The sequence below is a fragment of the Loxodonta africana genome, chromosome 7, assembly GCF_030014295.1.
Source record: "Loxodonta africana isolate mLoxAfr1 chromosome 7, mLoxAfr1.hap2, whole genome shotgun sequence".
In the NCBI taxonomy this organism is placed as follows: Eukaryota; Metazoa; Chordata; class Mammalia; order Proboscidea; family Elephantidae; genus Loxodonta; species Loxodonta africana.
In genome coordinates this window covers 39816148-39832821 of record NC_087348.1, presented here as the reverse complement: position 1 = coordinate 39832821, position 16674 = coordinate 39816148, and the positions used below count along the sequence as shown (strand labels likewise).

At 38.8% G+C, this 16674-nt stretch overlaps 2 protein-coding genes across 5 annotated transcripts in view; both read left to right on the top strand.

Annotated features, from left to right (window-relative positions):
* Positions 1–15529, top strand: part of API5 (apoptosis inhibitor 5) — a 34747-nt gene extending 19218 nt beyond the window's left edge. Inside the window, exons 10-14 of one of the 3 annotated variants that reach the window (XM_064288262.1) lie at positions 664–757; positions 1588–1644; positions 3446–3522; positions 4020–4156; positions 13478–15529. In XM_064288262.1, the coding sequence (XP_064144332.1) occupies positions 664–757; positions 1588–1644; positions 3446–3522; positions 4020–4156; positions 13478–13581 (469 nt within the window). In that variant the 3' untranslated portion in view covers positions 13582–15529. Of the gene's footprint in view, positions 1–663; positions 758–1587; positions 1645–3445; positions 3523–4019; positions 4157–8099; positions 10206–13477 lie in introns of those variants that run through there. The other 2 variants (XM_064288261.1, XM_064288260.1) reach the window with 2 other exon arrangements.
* Positions 15530–16159: 630 nt separating this feature from the next.
* TTC17 (tetratricopeptide repeat domain 17) overlaps positions 16160–16674 on the top strand; it is a 124839-nt gene continuing 124324 nt past the window's right edge. For both annotated transcript variants that reach the window (XM_010592118.2, XM_023550701.2), the window contains exon 1: positions 16160–16339. In XM_010592118.2, coding sequence (XP_010590420.2) covers positions 16181–16339 — 159 coding nt within the window. In that variant the 5' untranslated portion in view covers positions 16160–16180. The remainder of the gene's footprint in view (positions 16340–16674) is intronic.

The following is a 16674-nucleotide window of genomic DNA, read 5'->3' as shown; positions in this document are numbered from 1 at the left end:
TCAAATTTTTTTTAACTTAAAAAATTGGAGTAATATTCTATAAAGAGATTTTGAAAAATTAACTCAGGAAAAATATTTTTAAATCTAAAAAAATAACAGCTGTTAGAAAAATTGAGTTGATGAAAATATTTGACACCAGGCCAGATGGTTCAACAGAACATTTGTACCAAAGTTTCAAGAGATACACAGAGATTAAATAACCCCATTTTATACAAAGTGTTTTTGCAGAAAAGGAAAAAAATGATAGTACCTCACTGAGTTTTGAGAAGGAAATGGGATCTGCATGTAAAGCTTTTGGCACAGTGCCTGGCACATAGTGGGTACTCAGTAGCTGCTATTGTTACTAATATCTTACAGTATTACTGGAGGAGCAGCACTGGAGAAATCAATATAAGTAAGACACCTTTGTCTTTCAGTTGAATCATTAGCCACTTTACATCTTAAATTTTGAAATGTTTGCTCCATCACCTGTCCCTGCTCTACTCTTTGGCAAAGCAGAGGTTTAATACTTGCTGAAACAAACAACTTAAGAAATCACTCTTTAATTTATTGGTAATATAGCCAGTTTTCTGTACCTAGGATCATTTTGCTATAGTAGGAAATTATTTGAATTTGAAAACAAAGTTAAAGAGATGATATGCTAATGAACAATTCTTCATTTAGGCTGCAGTACTTTGCAAGGGGCCTGCAGGTTTATATCAGACAACTCCGCTTGGCTCTCCAGGGGAAAACAGGAGAGGCCTTGAAGACAGAAGAGGTAAGAGTACTGGCTCACATCTCCTAGGGACACTTATATATAATAGCCACTATTTATGACACGTCTTAAATATGAATAATAATTCAGACTGCCACTTCACGTATTGAAATGTAAGATTCGACTTTACTTGAATAAATACGAATCTATACTGAAGATAATAGGATTTTAGATTATATTTTGCTATTTGCTAAATTATATAGGAAACCTTTTTTTATCACAGTTGAAATATTTTTGTTTCCAATGTTTTTGAATGGTGTTTGTTACCAAACTAAGGTGATACCAAACGTCTTAGCAGCACATTTAGTTTAATTACTTGGTTGATGGTTATGATACATTTAACTTCCCCTTTTGGAAACCCAGATACTAACCGACAGTAGAAAAAGAAACTTCCAGTTCTATACCAAATTATAGGTATTTATCTTGTAATGTTTGGTTTCCCTGATCTCAGCCACTTTAATCAGTCTCATCCCAGTCTTAATAAAATATTTTACATTTTCGTGATGTCTTCCTACAACTTAAACTGGTTTATTTTGAAACTCTTGTGTGAATATGACCTATACCTCATTCACTTTGCAGGTTAATTGTAGATAATACTTTAATATCCCAACCTGTCAAGGGAATATAAAGATTACTTGCTTTCTCTGCCATCTCTAGACTTGTTTAGAATAAAGAAATAGGAATAAATCTTATCCATAGATTCAAACCAAAGAATTCTGTAACTGTAGAAATCATGCTCAAAGATAGGTATAATTATTCTAGTTCTAAATTGGAATGGAGTGTGCATCATAAAAAGTTACTGGGATTTTCATTTAATTGTTTTCCCTTTGCAGAACAAGATTAAAGTTGTTGCATTGAAAATAACAAACAATATCAATGTTTTAATCAAGGTAAGTTTTCCTTTCATACTCAGCCTTCCCAGTTAATTAGAAACAGGTTGTCCAAGTGTTTTTAGATCTGTAACGGTACTTTTTAAGGGGAGATGCTATTGCATTCTTGATGCTTGGCCTTTTAATACTCTGTATTTTCTCCATTGTCCAGTGAGAGTTCTGTAGCTATTACAAAGTCATACATCATTTCATTTATTTAAAACGTATTGCAGAAAATACTACCGAAACAAAGGGAGGCATACAAATGTTCTCTTTCCCAAAGGAACAGATGCCTTTAGACTCAGAAATTTCAGTTACCTAAGTTCTGGTAGGAAACCCTGGTGGTGTAGTGCTTAAGTGCTACGGCTGCTAACCAAAGGGTCAGCAGTTCGAATCCGCCAGGCGCTCCTTGGAAATTCTATGGGGCAGTTCTACTCTGTCCTATAGGGTCGCTATGAGTGGGAATTGACTCGATGGCACTGGGTTTTGCTGGGTAAGTTCTGGTAATTGTCATGCCATTTATTGGGTCCTTTTGAATGATCAGTAAAACCCTGATTTGGTTACACTAAGAATGGATAGCTTTGTGTAGCACATGAAATATTTTCCTGTGGTCTTTTCTGTTAACTTGTTTCTGTCATAAATTGAGAATTTTCTGTACTGTAGGCTAGGATATACCTCACCATTAAACCATAATTACCTTTCAGTTCCATTTACTCTCCCTAAGTACCTACTCACTTAAACAAAATACTAACAACCTGAGAGAATGAAAAATCACAAAGTAGCCATCATCTGTTACTATATAAATTAACAATATTATAGCCAGGTGGGAGAAAGAAATTGGTATTTGTAATACCTACAGCATAAAACCTGATAGTAACAAAATTGGGACTAATGGTGTGCCTTCAAGCTAATCTTAAAATCCTATAGAATAATTACTTTCTATTAGGAGTTAGGAGAGGGAGGGAAATTTTTCAGAAAAAGCAAAAGTGATAAAGTACTTTATATTGGCTAATTCTTCTGTTTATCTGTGTACTGAACTTAGGTTTTATATTGTAGGAGGTGATTCCTATCAGTACCTTCATTTTAACCATGGAAAAAACTCAGTTTACCTTTATCTACTTTTACTTTGATAAAATAAAAATTAGGGGAGAGCTAGGAAGAAATGTTATTTAAATACTAAGAGTAAATACGCTTAAGAATCCATTTATAATTTTGTGGCTATTATGAGGTTATAGTATTTCAAATCTGGATTATCTTAACATTTAAAATTAGTAAACATTTGCATTTTTACTACACAGTGATCATTTGGTATTTAAGTCTTGTGGATTTTTCCTTTATTGCCAATGTATAAATTTTTGAGGAGACAGAAAAAAATGTTTAGCCAGGCCTTTAAAATCTGAGTGCAAAGGAAGATGCAGATTACACCACGGCAGTTTCCTTAAAGCATCCTAGTGACTGCGTCCGTGCAGAGGAAAGTGCATATGTCAGCCTTGTTTACTAAAGTTGATAAATGTTGGTATTTTATCCTGAAACTTGAAATGACACTTAGAAACAAACATAACTGCAGATTCCTAAGCGACGCCACAAAACGCAGTTAATGAGGAAATAGGTATAATTTGTAAACAAAATCCTCCCTGCTTGCTTTTCTGCTGCAGTGTTATTTAGGTCCTTGTTTTAGTCACCACAATAACAACGGGAAGGTTAAGCTAAAGTTTCCTCTCCTGAAATTCTCTTTAAGGTGTGTCTCCATTTACTACTCTCATCACTACTCCCTCCTACCACCAAATACATTATAAATCTTTCATCCATTTTGTCCCTGTAGGATCTCTTTCACATTCCGCCTTCTTATAAGAGCACAGTGACATTATCCTGGAAACCTGTACAGAAGGTTGAGTTGGGGTAAGAAATAGATTTAAAAGAGATTTGAGTTATAATTTTTATGATTTATAAACCTGAAAAACTGAATTTGGGTGTTACATTTACTGTACAAAATATACATTATTAGTTAAATGATTTTTTTATAAAATATTAAAACATGACTTAAAATATAAAATCTCACTCCAGTGTTTTTAAAATAAACTAGAAGAATACAACCCTGGAACTTTCAAGTTTGTTTGTACTCCTAAGTAACTAGACTTTTCTGACGAGTTTAATATTATGAATCACTTCCATATGGTCTATGCAACTGCATAATTCAGCTTATTTTAAAATCTTGTAAATGCCCTCTGATAATGTCTACATAACCAAGCCACAGTTAATTTGATCACATCAGAGAGCTGTTTCCTCTTTTCAGTTGTGACTGTCGTCTTTACTAGCTGATAAGCTAAATTATAAACGTATCGCTAGCCTCTGGTATAACAGGATGCTTTCTATTGCTGTTCTTCCTACCGTTACAGGCAGAAGAGAGCAAATGAAGATGCAACTTCAGGTTCGCCACCCAAGAAGCCTACGGCAGGACCAAAGAGGGACGCCAGACAAATTTATAATCCTCCCAGCGGGAAATATAGCAGCAATTTGGGCAACTTTAATTATGGTGAGCGTTTCCGTTTGGGTACAAGCAATACGTGAGATTAGGCAGAAATTGCGTTGTACTTGATTTTAACATTAAAATCTATATTGACTGTATCATAGCTCTTTCAGATGACTTTTCTGAATTAGCTTGGGAAAACAGCTTATCTCACTTCTCTCTAACCCACCCACCCTTGTGGGCCCGCTGGAACTGAGCATGCAACACTAAGGACTTAGAAAAACATGCCTCTTGGATTCGGTGGACCCAAAACAAAGAAAGAAAGGAAGTTGCCATCAACCACCCATTCCTTGTCTGCCTATTCTAGCTTCAAGGCAAGATATTCTTACATTTTGTTCATTCTCCCTTAGGGATAGATATGGCTTCTGGCAAGTGTTATTAATGATCCTTCTCGGAAGATGTCTAGCCTGTTGCTGTCCTCTCATCTTTAGTTAATTCAAAAAGAGAAGCCATAAAAGTGGCGTCAAACGTTAAAGCATCATCTGATACAGAAGATGTATTCCATTGCAGTCTTTTCCCCTCTGTCCAGAGTGCAGTCTTCCTATCAATGCTTTCCACTCCCCTTTAACCATTAGAGCTGGCAAAGTTTCCACTGATCCCTTTTCTCCCCCCGCAGTTCAATCAGAAGTGAAGTTTGTCTCTCATTGGCTTATTTTCTTGTAGATTCTTTTAAAGAAGAATGGACAAAAATAATACTGACTTAGCTCCTTATCTTGCTTAGGAAGACAGTTTAATACTACTAGTGACCAAACATGGCTTGTGGTTGGTCTCGATTACCAGTCAAAATTAATTCTGAAGTATTTATTCAAAAGAGTACATTCTAAACCAGAATATACTCTCAATAATTCTATTTCAAAGGTGAGATAATAGGAACTTTTATATTCCTATAGAGATTAACCCTGCAATTGGGGTGCTTGTTATAAATTGATTGCGAAGCAGTTTTAAGTTTAAACTAATTCCGTTCAGATCCAAATTCCAATGACATTTTTTAATGAGATGAAGAAACAAATCACCAACTTCACATGGAAGGGAAAGAGGTCCCAGATAAGTAAAGCATTACAGAAAAAAGAACAGAGTGAGAGGCCTCACACTACCTGATTTTAGAACCTATTATACCACAACAGTAGTCAAAACAGCCTGGTACTGGTACAACAACAGATACATAGACCAATGGTACAGAATTGAGAATCCAGACATAAATCCACCTACATATGAGCAGCTGATATTTGACAAAGGCCCAAAGCCTGTTAAATAGGGAGAAGACAGTCTCTTCAACAAATGATGCTGGCATAACCGGATATCCATCTGCAAAAAAACGAAACAAGACCCCATACCTCACACTGTGTACAAAAACTAACTCAGAATGTATCCAAGACCTAAATATAAACTCTAAAATGATAAACATCGTGGAAGAAAAAATAGAGACAACTCTAGGAGCCCTAATACATGGCACAAACAGTATAAAAAACATTACTAACAATGCACAACCACCAGAAGAGAAACTACATCACTGGGAGCTCCTAAAAATCAAACACTGATGCTCATCCAAAGACTTCACCAAAAGAGTAAAAAGGTTACCTGCAGACTGGGAAAAAGTTTTTGGCTCCGGCAAATCCAATCAGCGTCTAATCTCTAAAATCTACATGATACTGCAAAAACAACAAAAAGACAACCCAATTAAACTAATTCTGATTCTACTTACTGTACAGTAGAAGCAAGATCTTTGTTAAGTGTTTTATATTTGGCAGTTTAATATGATCACAGTGAGTAACATTTTGGAGAGTTTTTTTAACTTTATCACCCATACAATTGAAAACAGCTCTCGGTACTGTAGTTGAGAATTGGTGAACTTAATGTACTTCAATTTTCTGCTACCTTTCTTATGTCCTTTCCTTAGGATCATGCTTCTTAACTGAGGTACCAGTGCCCTTCAGGGAACTGACAATATGGAAAAAGGAGACACATGATGCACTTTCTTTTCCCGGGGTGTCAGTTCTGCTCCAAAATTGGGAGAAATGTTTTTTTTATTATTAAATCTTTAATACATAGATTTTGTTACCCACATTTAGCAAAATCATCATAATTCTACTTTTCCATAGCAACAAAACTCATGTTGTATTTAGTTCTCCTTACTATATAAGGAGTTCGCCAGTAACCCATAAACACCAAACATTCTATGTTTTGTGATTTGTGTCTTTCATCTTTTATCCTTTTGGAATATGAAAATAATTTTTACAGTATAATTTTAACTAGAAGCAGTGGTTTTTTAAAAAATTAGTAATATCAGCTAGAAACCATTGAAAAGATCCTGGAAATACAAACTAGCCCTTCAAGATGAAGCCCTTTAAAAAGAAAATTTAGTCAATCCCCACACTGTAGAAATGGCTGCGTTATTTGGTGATTAAAAAGAAATAGCCAATATAAAAAAAAGTGATCATATCTAATAATAGTGTATTTCATATACTCATTAGATGTAGCTCAACAATTGAGGTTAACTTAGTTCTTGACATTGGAATTGGTTTGAAAGGGTAGAATTTTATAGTCTGTTGTTATATGCATAATAATTACAAACATGAAATGGATGCTAATTTGTTAAGTGCATTCATTTAACTGAAAAATGGAAAATGAAGATTTTATCATGAATATGGTGGTACCAATGGGGAAAAAATATGCAGACATATGCAGAGATGGGGCCAAGTCTAGAGAGTCAGAAATGCAGGAGTCATGGCCCACATAAGGCCTGAGTGTCCCCACAGTCACTGCATCCATCAACTGAGAGTATCTTGCCCTCAAAGAGACTACCTCTGATTTCTGAATATGTTCACTAGAATAATATGATTTCATTTTAAAATAGTTGACATAATAGTCAACTTAGAACAATGGCATGACATGAGAGGTAACTTTGAATCAGAGGTCTAGTTACTTCTCTGAGTCTGGGTTGAATTACTTTTCCTTGTGGAGGAAAAAAGACATGAAAACATCACCCAAGTGACTATATTTCTAGCTGTTATGACAAAGGATGGGTTGCAAAGTTGTCTTAATAGATATTTTTTCAAGCCTCCAATGTTTCAATCAAAAACAGCAACCCCAAGCTCTTTTTATTGCTCCTGACAAGATTGCTGCAAGGAGAAAGTTTGAAAGTTCAAGAAAAAGATTTGATCCCTGAAATGAAGAGTTAGAGACTCCTACTTCATTTAAGTATGATGAAAAGTACAGCCTTGGTGATAACTTCAGTAGGCTTTCTTCACTGGGAAGACTCTTGAGGAATATTTCTCTGGAACTACAAGAGAGACAGACCAATGCATCAAAGACTTTCATGTTACCGTATGACACAAGTGACTTGATGTTTCAGCAAAAGGGATGCTTGATTTCCAGTAGTAAGCCAGACACTGTGTGTGTACATAACACTTCCTTGGCAGCACTCTGTGCAGCTCACAAAAGTATCGGCATTTCTACGTACATTAACGTGAGTCCCATTCCTGAAATACTGTGACTGAAACAAAATTGTCATTCAAAAGGTACATTTTTCATTCTAGCCTAATTCTTCAAAATTGATCATTAATAGTCTAAGATAGTTTATAAATGTGGCACTGACTTTTAAAACCCAATGGCTTTTCTGTTAATTCCACATTAAGTATAGCAATTTTTATAGTTTCATTAACTATCTTTGGTAGTGGTAGGCACCAAAATACAAACTAGAAGTGTTATAATTTTCATAACGTCACCTTAAAACAACTTTACTAATGGCATATTTAACTGAGCACCTTCCATGAATGTATTTGGCACCTTCCACATGCGCTGCCCTGGTTTTATGTACAAAATGAACTTGGACCAGTTCTGCTTTTATTGGGCCTATTGCCACATTCAGAGCTACGAGCTACATTTCTTCTGTGTTTACTGTACCATGAAGTCCCGAGCAAGACCTAAACCCTTGTTCGCTTTTTCTTAGAGCAGAGAGGAGCCTTCAGGGGAAATAGAGGTGGCCGAGGTTGGGGAGCCCGAGGAAATCGTAGTCGGGGAAGACTCTACTGAGTAAGACCTCACACTCTTCAGCATTGTCATGAGCTCACTATGCTTAAATTCTACTGCTCGCTGGATTGCCGGGGATGTCCCTCTAAAAGGACTGCTGCCTTCAGCTAAAAATTTAATGTTCTTTATACCTTTGTATGTATGATCTACTTTTGTAACAGACCATGGTTATGTCCAAGGTAAAACCACAGCGATATTTTTGGATGCTTTATCAGCAATCTTGACTTGTTTTTGCAATATCATCATTATTCAGACTTCATTTTGTACATCTTTTACTTTAAACATCTTGATAATTTGTTGAGAGCAAAATGTAATGAAATTTGGTCTATCGCTGATAACTGGTAAAGATCATCAGTTTTGAAAGGTTACCCATTTCCCTCTCGCCTCTGCCTTATTTTATTGCCCAGTATGTGGAGAAGAGTAATGGTCAATCTCAACATTTTATTTTTGTTGTTTTTTAATACAGTTGCTAGGCAACGGTGCAAGCATTCTCACCTAGGGTAATAGGAGCAAAATACTTTTCAGCTTTCTTAAAATGTAGAAGTGACGTTACATTTTTAGGAGGAAGCAAGTTACTTTGCACTGTTTACATAGCTCTTCTCCATATATTGATGTAAACTTTTGAATATGGAATCTTACTATTGAGAATAGAAATGTGTATGTATAATATACGTACATAGCATATATATGTAAGTATATATATGCATGCTGTGAAACTTGACTACACAACATAAATCATTATTTTAAATTCCAGGGACGGGTAGTCTTTGACACAGTGATTATCCTTCTGAGACTGAATCCATTACTGACTTGTCATCTCGATGTTTTTCCCCCGGGAGTGAGGAATTTTGAGTCAGTTGCACCTACATGATTACTGTTACTTAAAAATAAACAGACTGCGTTTTCAGAGATAAGTTGGGAGATCCCTGTTGCTGAACTATAGCCAAAATACCAAATCTGATGTACAGACAGGCTTCTTCAGGAGGAGATAGTATCATTTAGGATTTGGGGATTTAATAACCAGGGCTACCCAGGAAAAGTGATTTGATAACATGGTGTAGTAATAAGAAAGGGATGCTCTCTCAGTTTGTTTTTGCCACTTTTAAGATTTTAACTTCTCAGGTTATTAATCAAAATTAATGTATAAGTTAGCCAATAGAATCTTTAGGTTAAAACAGTAGACGGGGGGTTTGTGGAGTGTTTAATGTCATGGGCATTTTCAGTAGCATAGGCTCTTGCTCTGCATTTGAATGTTTGATATATTTTCATTCCACAGTTAATCTTCCCTCTCCAAGTTTGCTATTTAAATCAAATCCTGAATGACATTTTCTAGTAGGTGGATGTATTTTTTGAAGAATAGGCTGTGATTCCAACGCAGGTGTTTTCATTACTGTTTATTAATGTGCTCTTAGTTACTTCTACATTGGAGAAAAAGCAAAACCCCTTTGCTAGAATTAACTGCACGTTTCTGGGAAAATACGGCTAGAATGATACAACGAGCAAAGGAAGTTGGTCAGCTTTGGCTATGGAGTGGTGGCAATAATCTCTAAACATTCCAAAAGACTATGAGCTGAACCTAAGCTTTCTTGGAATCTGAACAGACATAGGAACATTCTGTTGCCACTTGAAAACTGTGACCAGCTAGTCTGGGCCTCAAAGGCAGATCAGCCAGTGGCCTAAAGCCTTTTCAAGTATAGAAACTGTATTGGAAGTATAGTCGTAAACATTTGAACAGTAATTTTCCTGTCTTTTTTTTTCCCCCCTTAAGTATATATGTAAACTCAAAACTGAGCAGAAGTGACTTTGCTTTCTTAAGTTTAATATTGAGTTTGACTGTGTTCCTTCCCTCACTGTTGCCCTTCCCTAAAGCAATAGTGCACAACTTAGGTTATTTTGCTTGAAAAATTTGAGTGAGAAACTTCATGCCATGGTTTTTTTTTTTTCCTTTTGCAAGATACCTGTTTATCACCTGTTCAAATATAAATGTTCCCTTATGCTTTTGAAATAAATTTCCTTTTGTAGTTTTGTTTTGTGTCTTGATGGGTTATGATTATGAGAGCTCTACTTTCTCAGATATTCATTAAACACTTACTGATTGCCTTTCACACGCCAAGCAGTGTGTTAGACCATGAAAGTACAAAGATGGACAAAACAGCGTTCCGTTTTCAGGGAGTTGAGTCTTGATACAGTCTTATAAACCTTCCATTTTCATCCTTTATGGTTCTGATTTGGATTTATTTTTAGAAGCTAATACACTCTTCTGAAAGAAAGGTTTGGTAGTTTTGAAGATGAAACATCAGATACTTGTTAAGTCACTATGAAATAAATCATTTCCATCCTCAAATTAATATGTAAAGCAAGTTGGAACTTCTTAATTTGACTACCAGCCTTTATTAAAAAGTCTTCTTGAAGTAACACCAAGGATGGTTAGAGGAGTTTGAAGGTCAAGGTTTGAGTGGATCCAGACAACAAAATTCCTTTGGTGATCACATCCAGTTCAGTGGCTTTAAATACCTTCTAAATGCAGATGACTGCCAGATTTATATATTTCTTGCCTGGATTATCATAACAGCCTCCTAATTGATCACCCTGCCCTGACACTTAGCTCTACAGTCTGTCCTAAACACAGCAGCAGAGACATCCACCTAAAACAAGCCAGATCATAATAATACGACTTCTACTCAAAGCTGTTCAGTGGCTCCCCATTTCAGAATAAAAGCCAAAATCCTGTCATGGCTCATGATCTCTGACCTCAGCTGCTACTCTTCACCTCAGTGACTCTGCCCCAGCCAACTGGCCTCATACAGGCCAGGCAAAGACATACTACTGCCTTAGAATCTTTGCATTAGTTGTCTCCTCTGCCACTTTTTATAAACACAGCTAACTCCATCTCCTTCAAGGGTTCTCAAGGAATCCTATTCAATACTACAGTGCCCTTTTTTCCCCCGCCACAACTCCAAATTCCACTTACCCTGTTGTATTTTTTTTTCCATAGCATTTACCAACTTCTAACATACTGTATAATTGACTTATATATTGTTTACTCTGTCTTCCCCTGCTAAAATGTAATGTGGGAAGAACGTAAAATACCACAAGCGTAAGGGGTTTTGTATTTTGTTCACTCATAATACCAAGCGTCTCAACAGTGCTTGCTGCATAGTAGGCTTTTATTAAACATTCAATGAATAAGGTGAAGGCAGTTATTTTAGACCCTGGAGATAACAGTGGTGAGCAAGACAGATGTCCTCTCATGCAGTTTACATCCTATTACACAGAGCCTAATAAGCTGATTTCAGATAGTAAGTGCTGTGAAGACAATGAAGCATGCTAATGTGATTGTGTGAAAGTCTAGCATAGCCTCTCAGAAAAAGCCTCAGGAATTAATTTGAGCTGAGACCCGAGAGCCTACTGTGTAGAGCTCCAAGAAGGCCATTCAAGATAGAGGCAACTAAACCTGCAGGACACTGGACATTAAGAATGTGTAAGGCTGCACTAGTGAATGAGTTTATCCCAAAGCTCTTAGATGTCTAATCTCCACCCCAAGGCTTCTAAATTCAACTACTATGATAATGAAATACTTTAGTAGCCCAAAGGACACCATACTGTTTCTAATATTGGGGCATTTTTCCTCTGGATTATTGCTTCCTGACTCCGCCATTCACCTGGTTAACTGACTTGTCCTTCAGGTCACTGACTAGATGTCACTCTCCCTGGGAAGTCTTTCTTTTCTCTCAAGTCACTTATTGGACCCAACTGTGTGCTCCCGCAGCTCACTGTCCTTCCCCTATTTTAGAAACGATAGAACTCAGATGTAAGTGGTAGAAAACAGTGAGATTTAATTCTAACAAGTGTGATGGAAAGTAATATAATAAACAGACTAATACGAAGTCTTTTAATCAATAAAAACCTTTAGGAAGTTGTAGATTTATTCCTAGAAGTTGTCTTATTTCCTAAAACTAATGTAAACACAAACATACTAGAAATAAGATCTGAGACAAAGCCTAGATAGGATGCTACAGTTGCAATTTGTATTCCTCAAATAACGGAAGGAACAGAGAACAAAAGATGGGGGAATGATAATGATATTCCTCTGAGGAAAAATGAAAATGGCTACTGTCATGGATTGAATTGTGTCCCTCAGATATATGTGTCACCTTGGCTAGGCCATGATTTTCCAGTATTGAGTGGTTGTCCTCCATTTTGTGATCTTATTATCCTCCATTTTGTGATTTGTTGTAAATCCTAGCCTTTATGCCTGTGGTTACGGTCCCTGGTGGGAGTGAGCTGACCGTTACGTTAATGAGGCAGGATTAGGTCACGTTAATGAGGAGACGGAAGCAAGCAGAGAGAGAGGGACCTGACTACCACCAAAAAAGAATAGCCTGTTGTTATCTTTGGACCTGGGGTCCCTACACCAAGAAACTCCTAGGCCCAGGAGATGATTGATACCAAGACACATGTACATCTCCAAGAACACCAGGCCCACAGATGTTGAAAGGAGACAAGGGCCTTCCACCAGAGTTAATAAAGACGGAAAGCCTCCCCCTAGAGCTGGCGCCCTGGTTTTGGTCTTCTAGCCTCCCAAACTGTGAGAGAATAAACTTCTGTTTGTTAAAATCATCCACTTGTGGTATTTCCGTTACAGCAGCACTAAGAAACTAAGACAGTTAGCATTCTATATAGTGATGGATGAGATCAAAGAGTACAAACCCATGAAAGATTTGAATAAACTTGGATTTAATCATAAAATCAGGATATTTAAACTTCGGGGGTGTATGTGGGTGAGTAAATTAAAGCTGGGGGGGTTAATGGCCTTTAGCTACTTTCCAGGATGGAATAGTCACAATACAATTACTCCATAGAAACTGTTCCAAATATATTAACCGCTGTTAAGAATTTTAATAAGTTAATGGGTGGTACGTTTGCATCAGGAAAATTATTTTGAGGATGACATTCATGCAGTCCTCAAGGCAGCCCTGGTGTTGCTGAGTTAGAATGCTGTCATGATTGGATACTTGGTCTCATCCATAATAGTCCTCATGATTCAGAATGCCTGACCTATGTGACAAATTATTTTCTAAATGAAATTGTATGTTAATATCTTCTGCCTCTCCTTTGAAAATCCTCTTCGCTTTGTATATAGATGTTAGGGAGATACACGTGTGTAGCTGCTCGTACGATAAACAGCTTCCTTCCCTACCCACCTTCTCACCTTCCATCAAATTCAAAATTGCTCTTAAGGAATTAACCATATGTTTTTAGTAGGCTGCCAATAATTCCTTTCATTCCTGCTCACAGATGTTTCTCCTATCAAGATTTCCATTCACCTTGAATCTGGGCTACTTCTGCATTCATGCCTTAATTCTGCCACTCAGCGGTATGATCTTGGCCAAGTTACTTAACTAACCGAAGCCTAATGAGTTTGTGAAGATTAATAGGAACTGTGCATGTACAGGACCCAGTACGTATTAAACACCCAACAAATGTTAGATGAGGATATGGTCACTATTTAGCAACTTTATAAGCAGGGAAGAAAACTGACTTTGCACCTAAGTTGGGGAGAATAAAGGGACTCAATCAGTTGTCACTTCTGTTTTTCAAAACTCTGAAATATTTCCTATTGTCTATGTTTAAACTCCTTGATGTGATATACAGGAAACCCTTACAATCAGCTACCAAATTCAACTTCTCATACTTTTACTGCTTATGCTGCCTGAACTGGCACCTTTGTTCCCAAGTCTTTTTCACTTGGTTGGTTGCTCTCTGTACATGTGTGCCGCTATATACTCCCGCTGTCCCATATTTTGTTAATCTGTCAATGTCCCACTAGACTGCACACTGCTCCATGATCAGAGTATGGTAAGAGTTCCATACCCAGTGACTAGCAGGGTACCAGGCAAAAAGCAGACAAGCCTTACATTTGTAATAGTTACGGATTGAATTGTGCCCCCTCAAAAGATACACTGAAGTCCTGACCCCTGCACTGGTGAATGTGACTTTGTTCAGGAAATAGGGTTTTTCCTTGCAAATGTTATCAATTAACGAAGTCATGCTAGGGTAGAGTGAGGCCAAAGCCTAATCCCTTCTGAGTAGTGTTATTACAAAAAAGATGCATCTACATGGTACGGTATGGCAGATGCAGCAAAGGAACGCCAAGGACTGCCAGCAGCCACCAGAAAATAGAAGGGAGGCATCAAACAGTTAGTCTCTCAAAGCCCCCAGGAGGAAATGACACAGCCAAGACCTCAATTTGGACTTCTAGTCTCCGGATTGTGAGAAAAAACTAATTTCTGTTCTTTAAAGCCACCCAGTTTGTGGCATTTTGTTATGACAGCACTAGGAAACTAAGACATTCATGAATGAATGTTACTTCAATCCTCCTAAGAAAAGCTCCTCGCAAAAGGAATAAAAGACTAATGCTGTGGTCGCTGTTTCCATAGCTTCATATGATGTGTAAAGACTTGCCAATTATTTTTGTTTTCCAGCAACACCCGTGTAGGGAAGTAAACCCAAAAAACCAAACCCAGTGCCGTCGAGTCGATTCCAACTCATAGCAACCCTGTAGGACAGAGTAGAACCGTTCTATAAGGTTTCCGAGGAGCGGCTGGCGGATTCCAACTGCTGACCTTTTGGTTAGTGGCCAAGCGTTTATCCACTGCGCCACCAGGGTTCTAAAGCTAGAAGGCAGCCCTGAAACACCTAAAATGACAAACTAGAAGGCAGCCCTTGGCCTGCCCTTGGTTCACTAGAGAAGTGATTCTCAAACGTTTGTGTATATATCAATCATTTGGGGATATTTTAAGCTCCCACGGAGCCCTGGTGACACGGTAGTTAAGCGCTCACCTGCTTAACTACCGTGTCACCAGTAGGTGAGCGCTTCGGCCTACCAGCCCCTCTGGGAGAGAAAAAAGGGACAGTAGGCTTTTTTTTTTTAGGCTCCTATAGATTACAGCCTTAGAAACCCTATGGGGCAGTTCTACTCTGTCCTTTAGGGTCGCTATGAGACAGAATCAACTCGACAGCGACCGGGTGAGTTTGGTTTGAGTAACCTCCAGGGCGATACGATGCTGCTGTCCAAACCTAGACCTTCACCCTAGACCTGTGCCATCCAGGATAGCAGCCCCTTCCCACATGTGGCTATTAAACCCCTGCAAATTTTATCCGGCCAGTCCGAATTTGGACGAGCTGTATAAGGAAACCCTGGTAGCCTAGTGGTTAGATGCTATGGCTGCTAACCAAAGGGTTGGCAATTCGAATCCGCCAGGCGCTCCTTGGAAACTCTATGGGGCAGCTGTACTTTGTCCTATAGGGTTGCTCTGAGTTGGAATGGACTCGACGGCACTGGGTTTGGGGTTTGGGGTTGGGGTATAAGTATAAAATACATACCTGATTTTGAAGACTTAGTACGAAAAAAATTTTTAATAAAATTGCTTATTAATTTTATAGTTCATATTAAACTGATAATATTTTGTATATATAATGAGTTAAATAAAATGTTACCAGAGTTTTTGTTTTGTTTTTTTAATTACATACGTGGCTCACATTATATTTCTATTGGACAGCGCACCCCTAGACTCACAACCCTCCCTGTTCTGAAACTTCCACTGCTCCAAGATTTCAGTATTAAAGATAAACGATCTCCTCCCTTAAAAAAAAAGTGGTTCAAAAGCACACCTTTTACTTCCCAACTACTTGACACAACCAGAAGTAAAAACAAACTTTAAAAAAACACTTATTTAAAAACACCTAGGACATTACTTTTATCTCTCCGGTTCCCACGCTCCGAGATCATCATTGCTCCCGTAGGAAAAGTTAACAGAAAAGTGGCCTCCAACCCTGAAGCCAGCTGGAGCGAGCCGCCCACACTGAAGCTGAAAAACCGTGTCGTCACCAGACACCACCTTCTCGGCTCCTCCTCCTCCACCGCCGACCTCCCCAAGATGGCGGACGGCGGGGGTCCGCTTCCGCTTCCGGTGTGACCGGCCGGGGTGGGGGGGCAAGATGGCGGCAGCAGTAGGGGTCCGCGGCCGGTGCGAGCTGCCACCTTGCTCCGGCCCAGGCTGGCTCCTCAGCCTTTACGCCTTGCTGAGTGTGGCGGCTCGAGGGGCCTTCGCCACCACGCATTGGGTCGTCACAGAGGACGGGAAGATCCAGCAGCAGGTATCGGCCAGGGCGTCCCTCTCCGCCCGCTCCTGCCCTCGTCCCGGGGGATTCTCTGGCGCGGTTTAGCCCCTGGCTATTTGTATCCTTGCGGTCCCGCCCCCAGCCTACCTTCCCGCGGCCCCGGCTGTTCGACCCGGCGCCGCCCCCTCCTCAGTTACCTGGCCGTCGCCTGGAAACCCCCAGCGTCCCACCCCTGGGGCCGCGCGCCGCGTGGGGAGAGTCTCGAGGGTGTGTGGGGGGGGCGGGAAACGAACCCTCGAGGCATTTCCTGTGTTCGGGTTTTAGAAACCACAGATTCATTTTCCCTGCCACTGGTTCCTCTTGGGCCCACG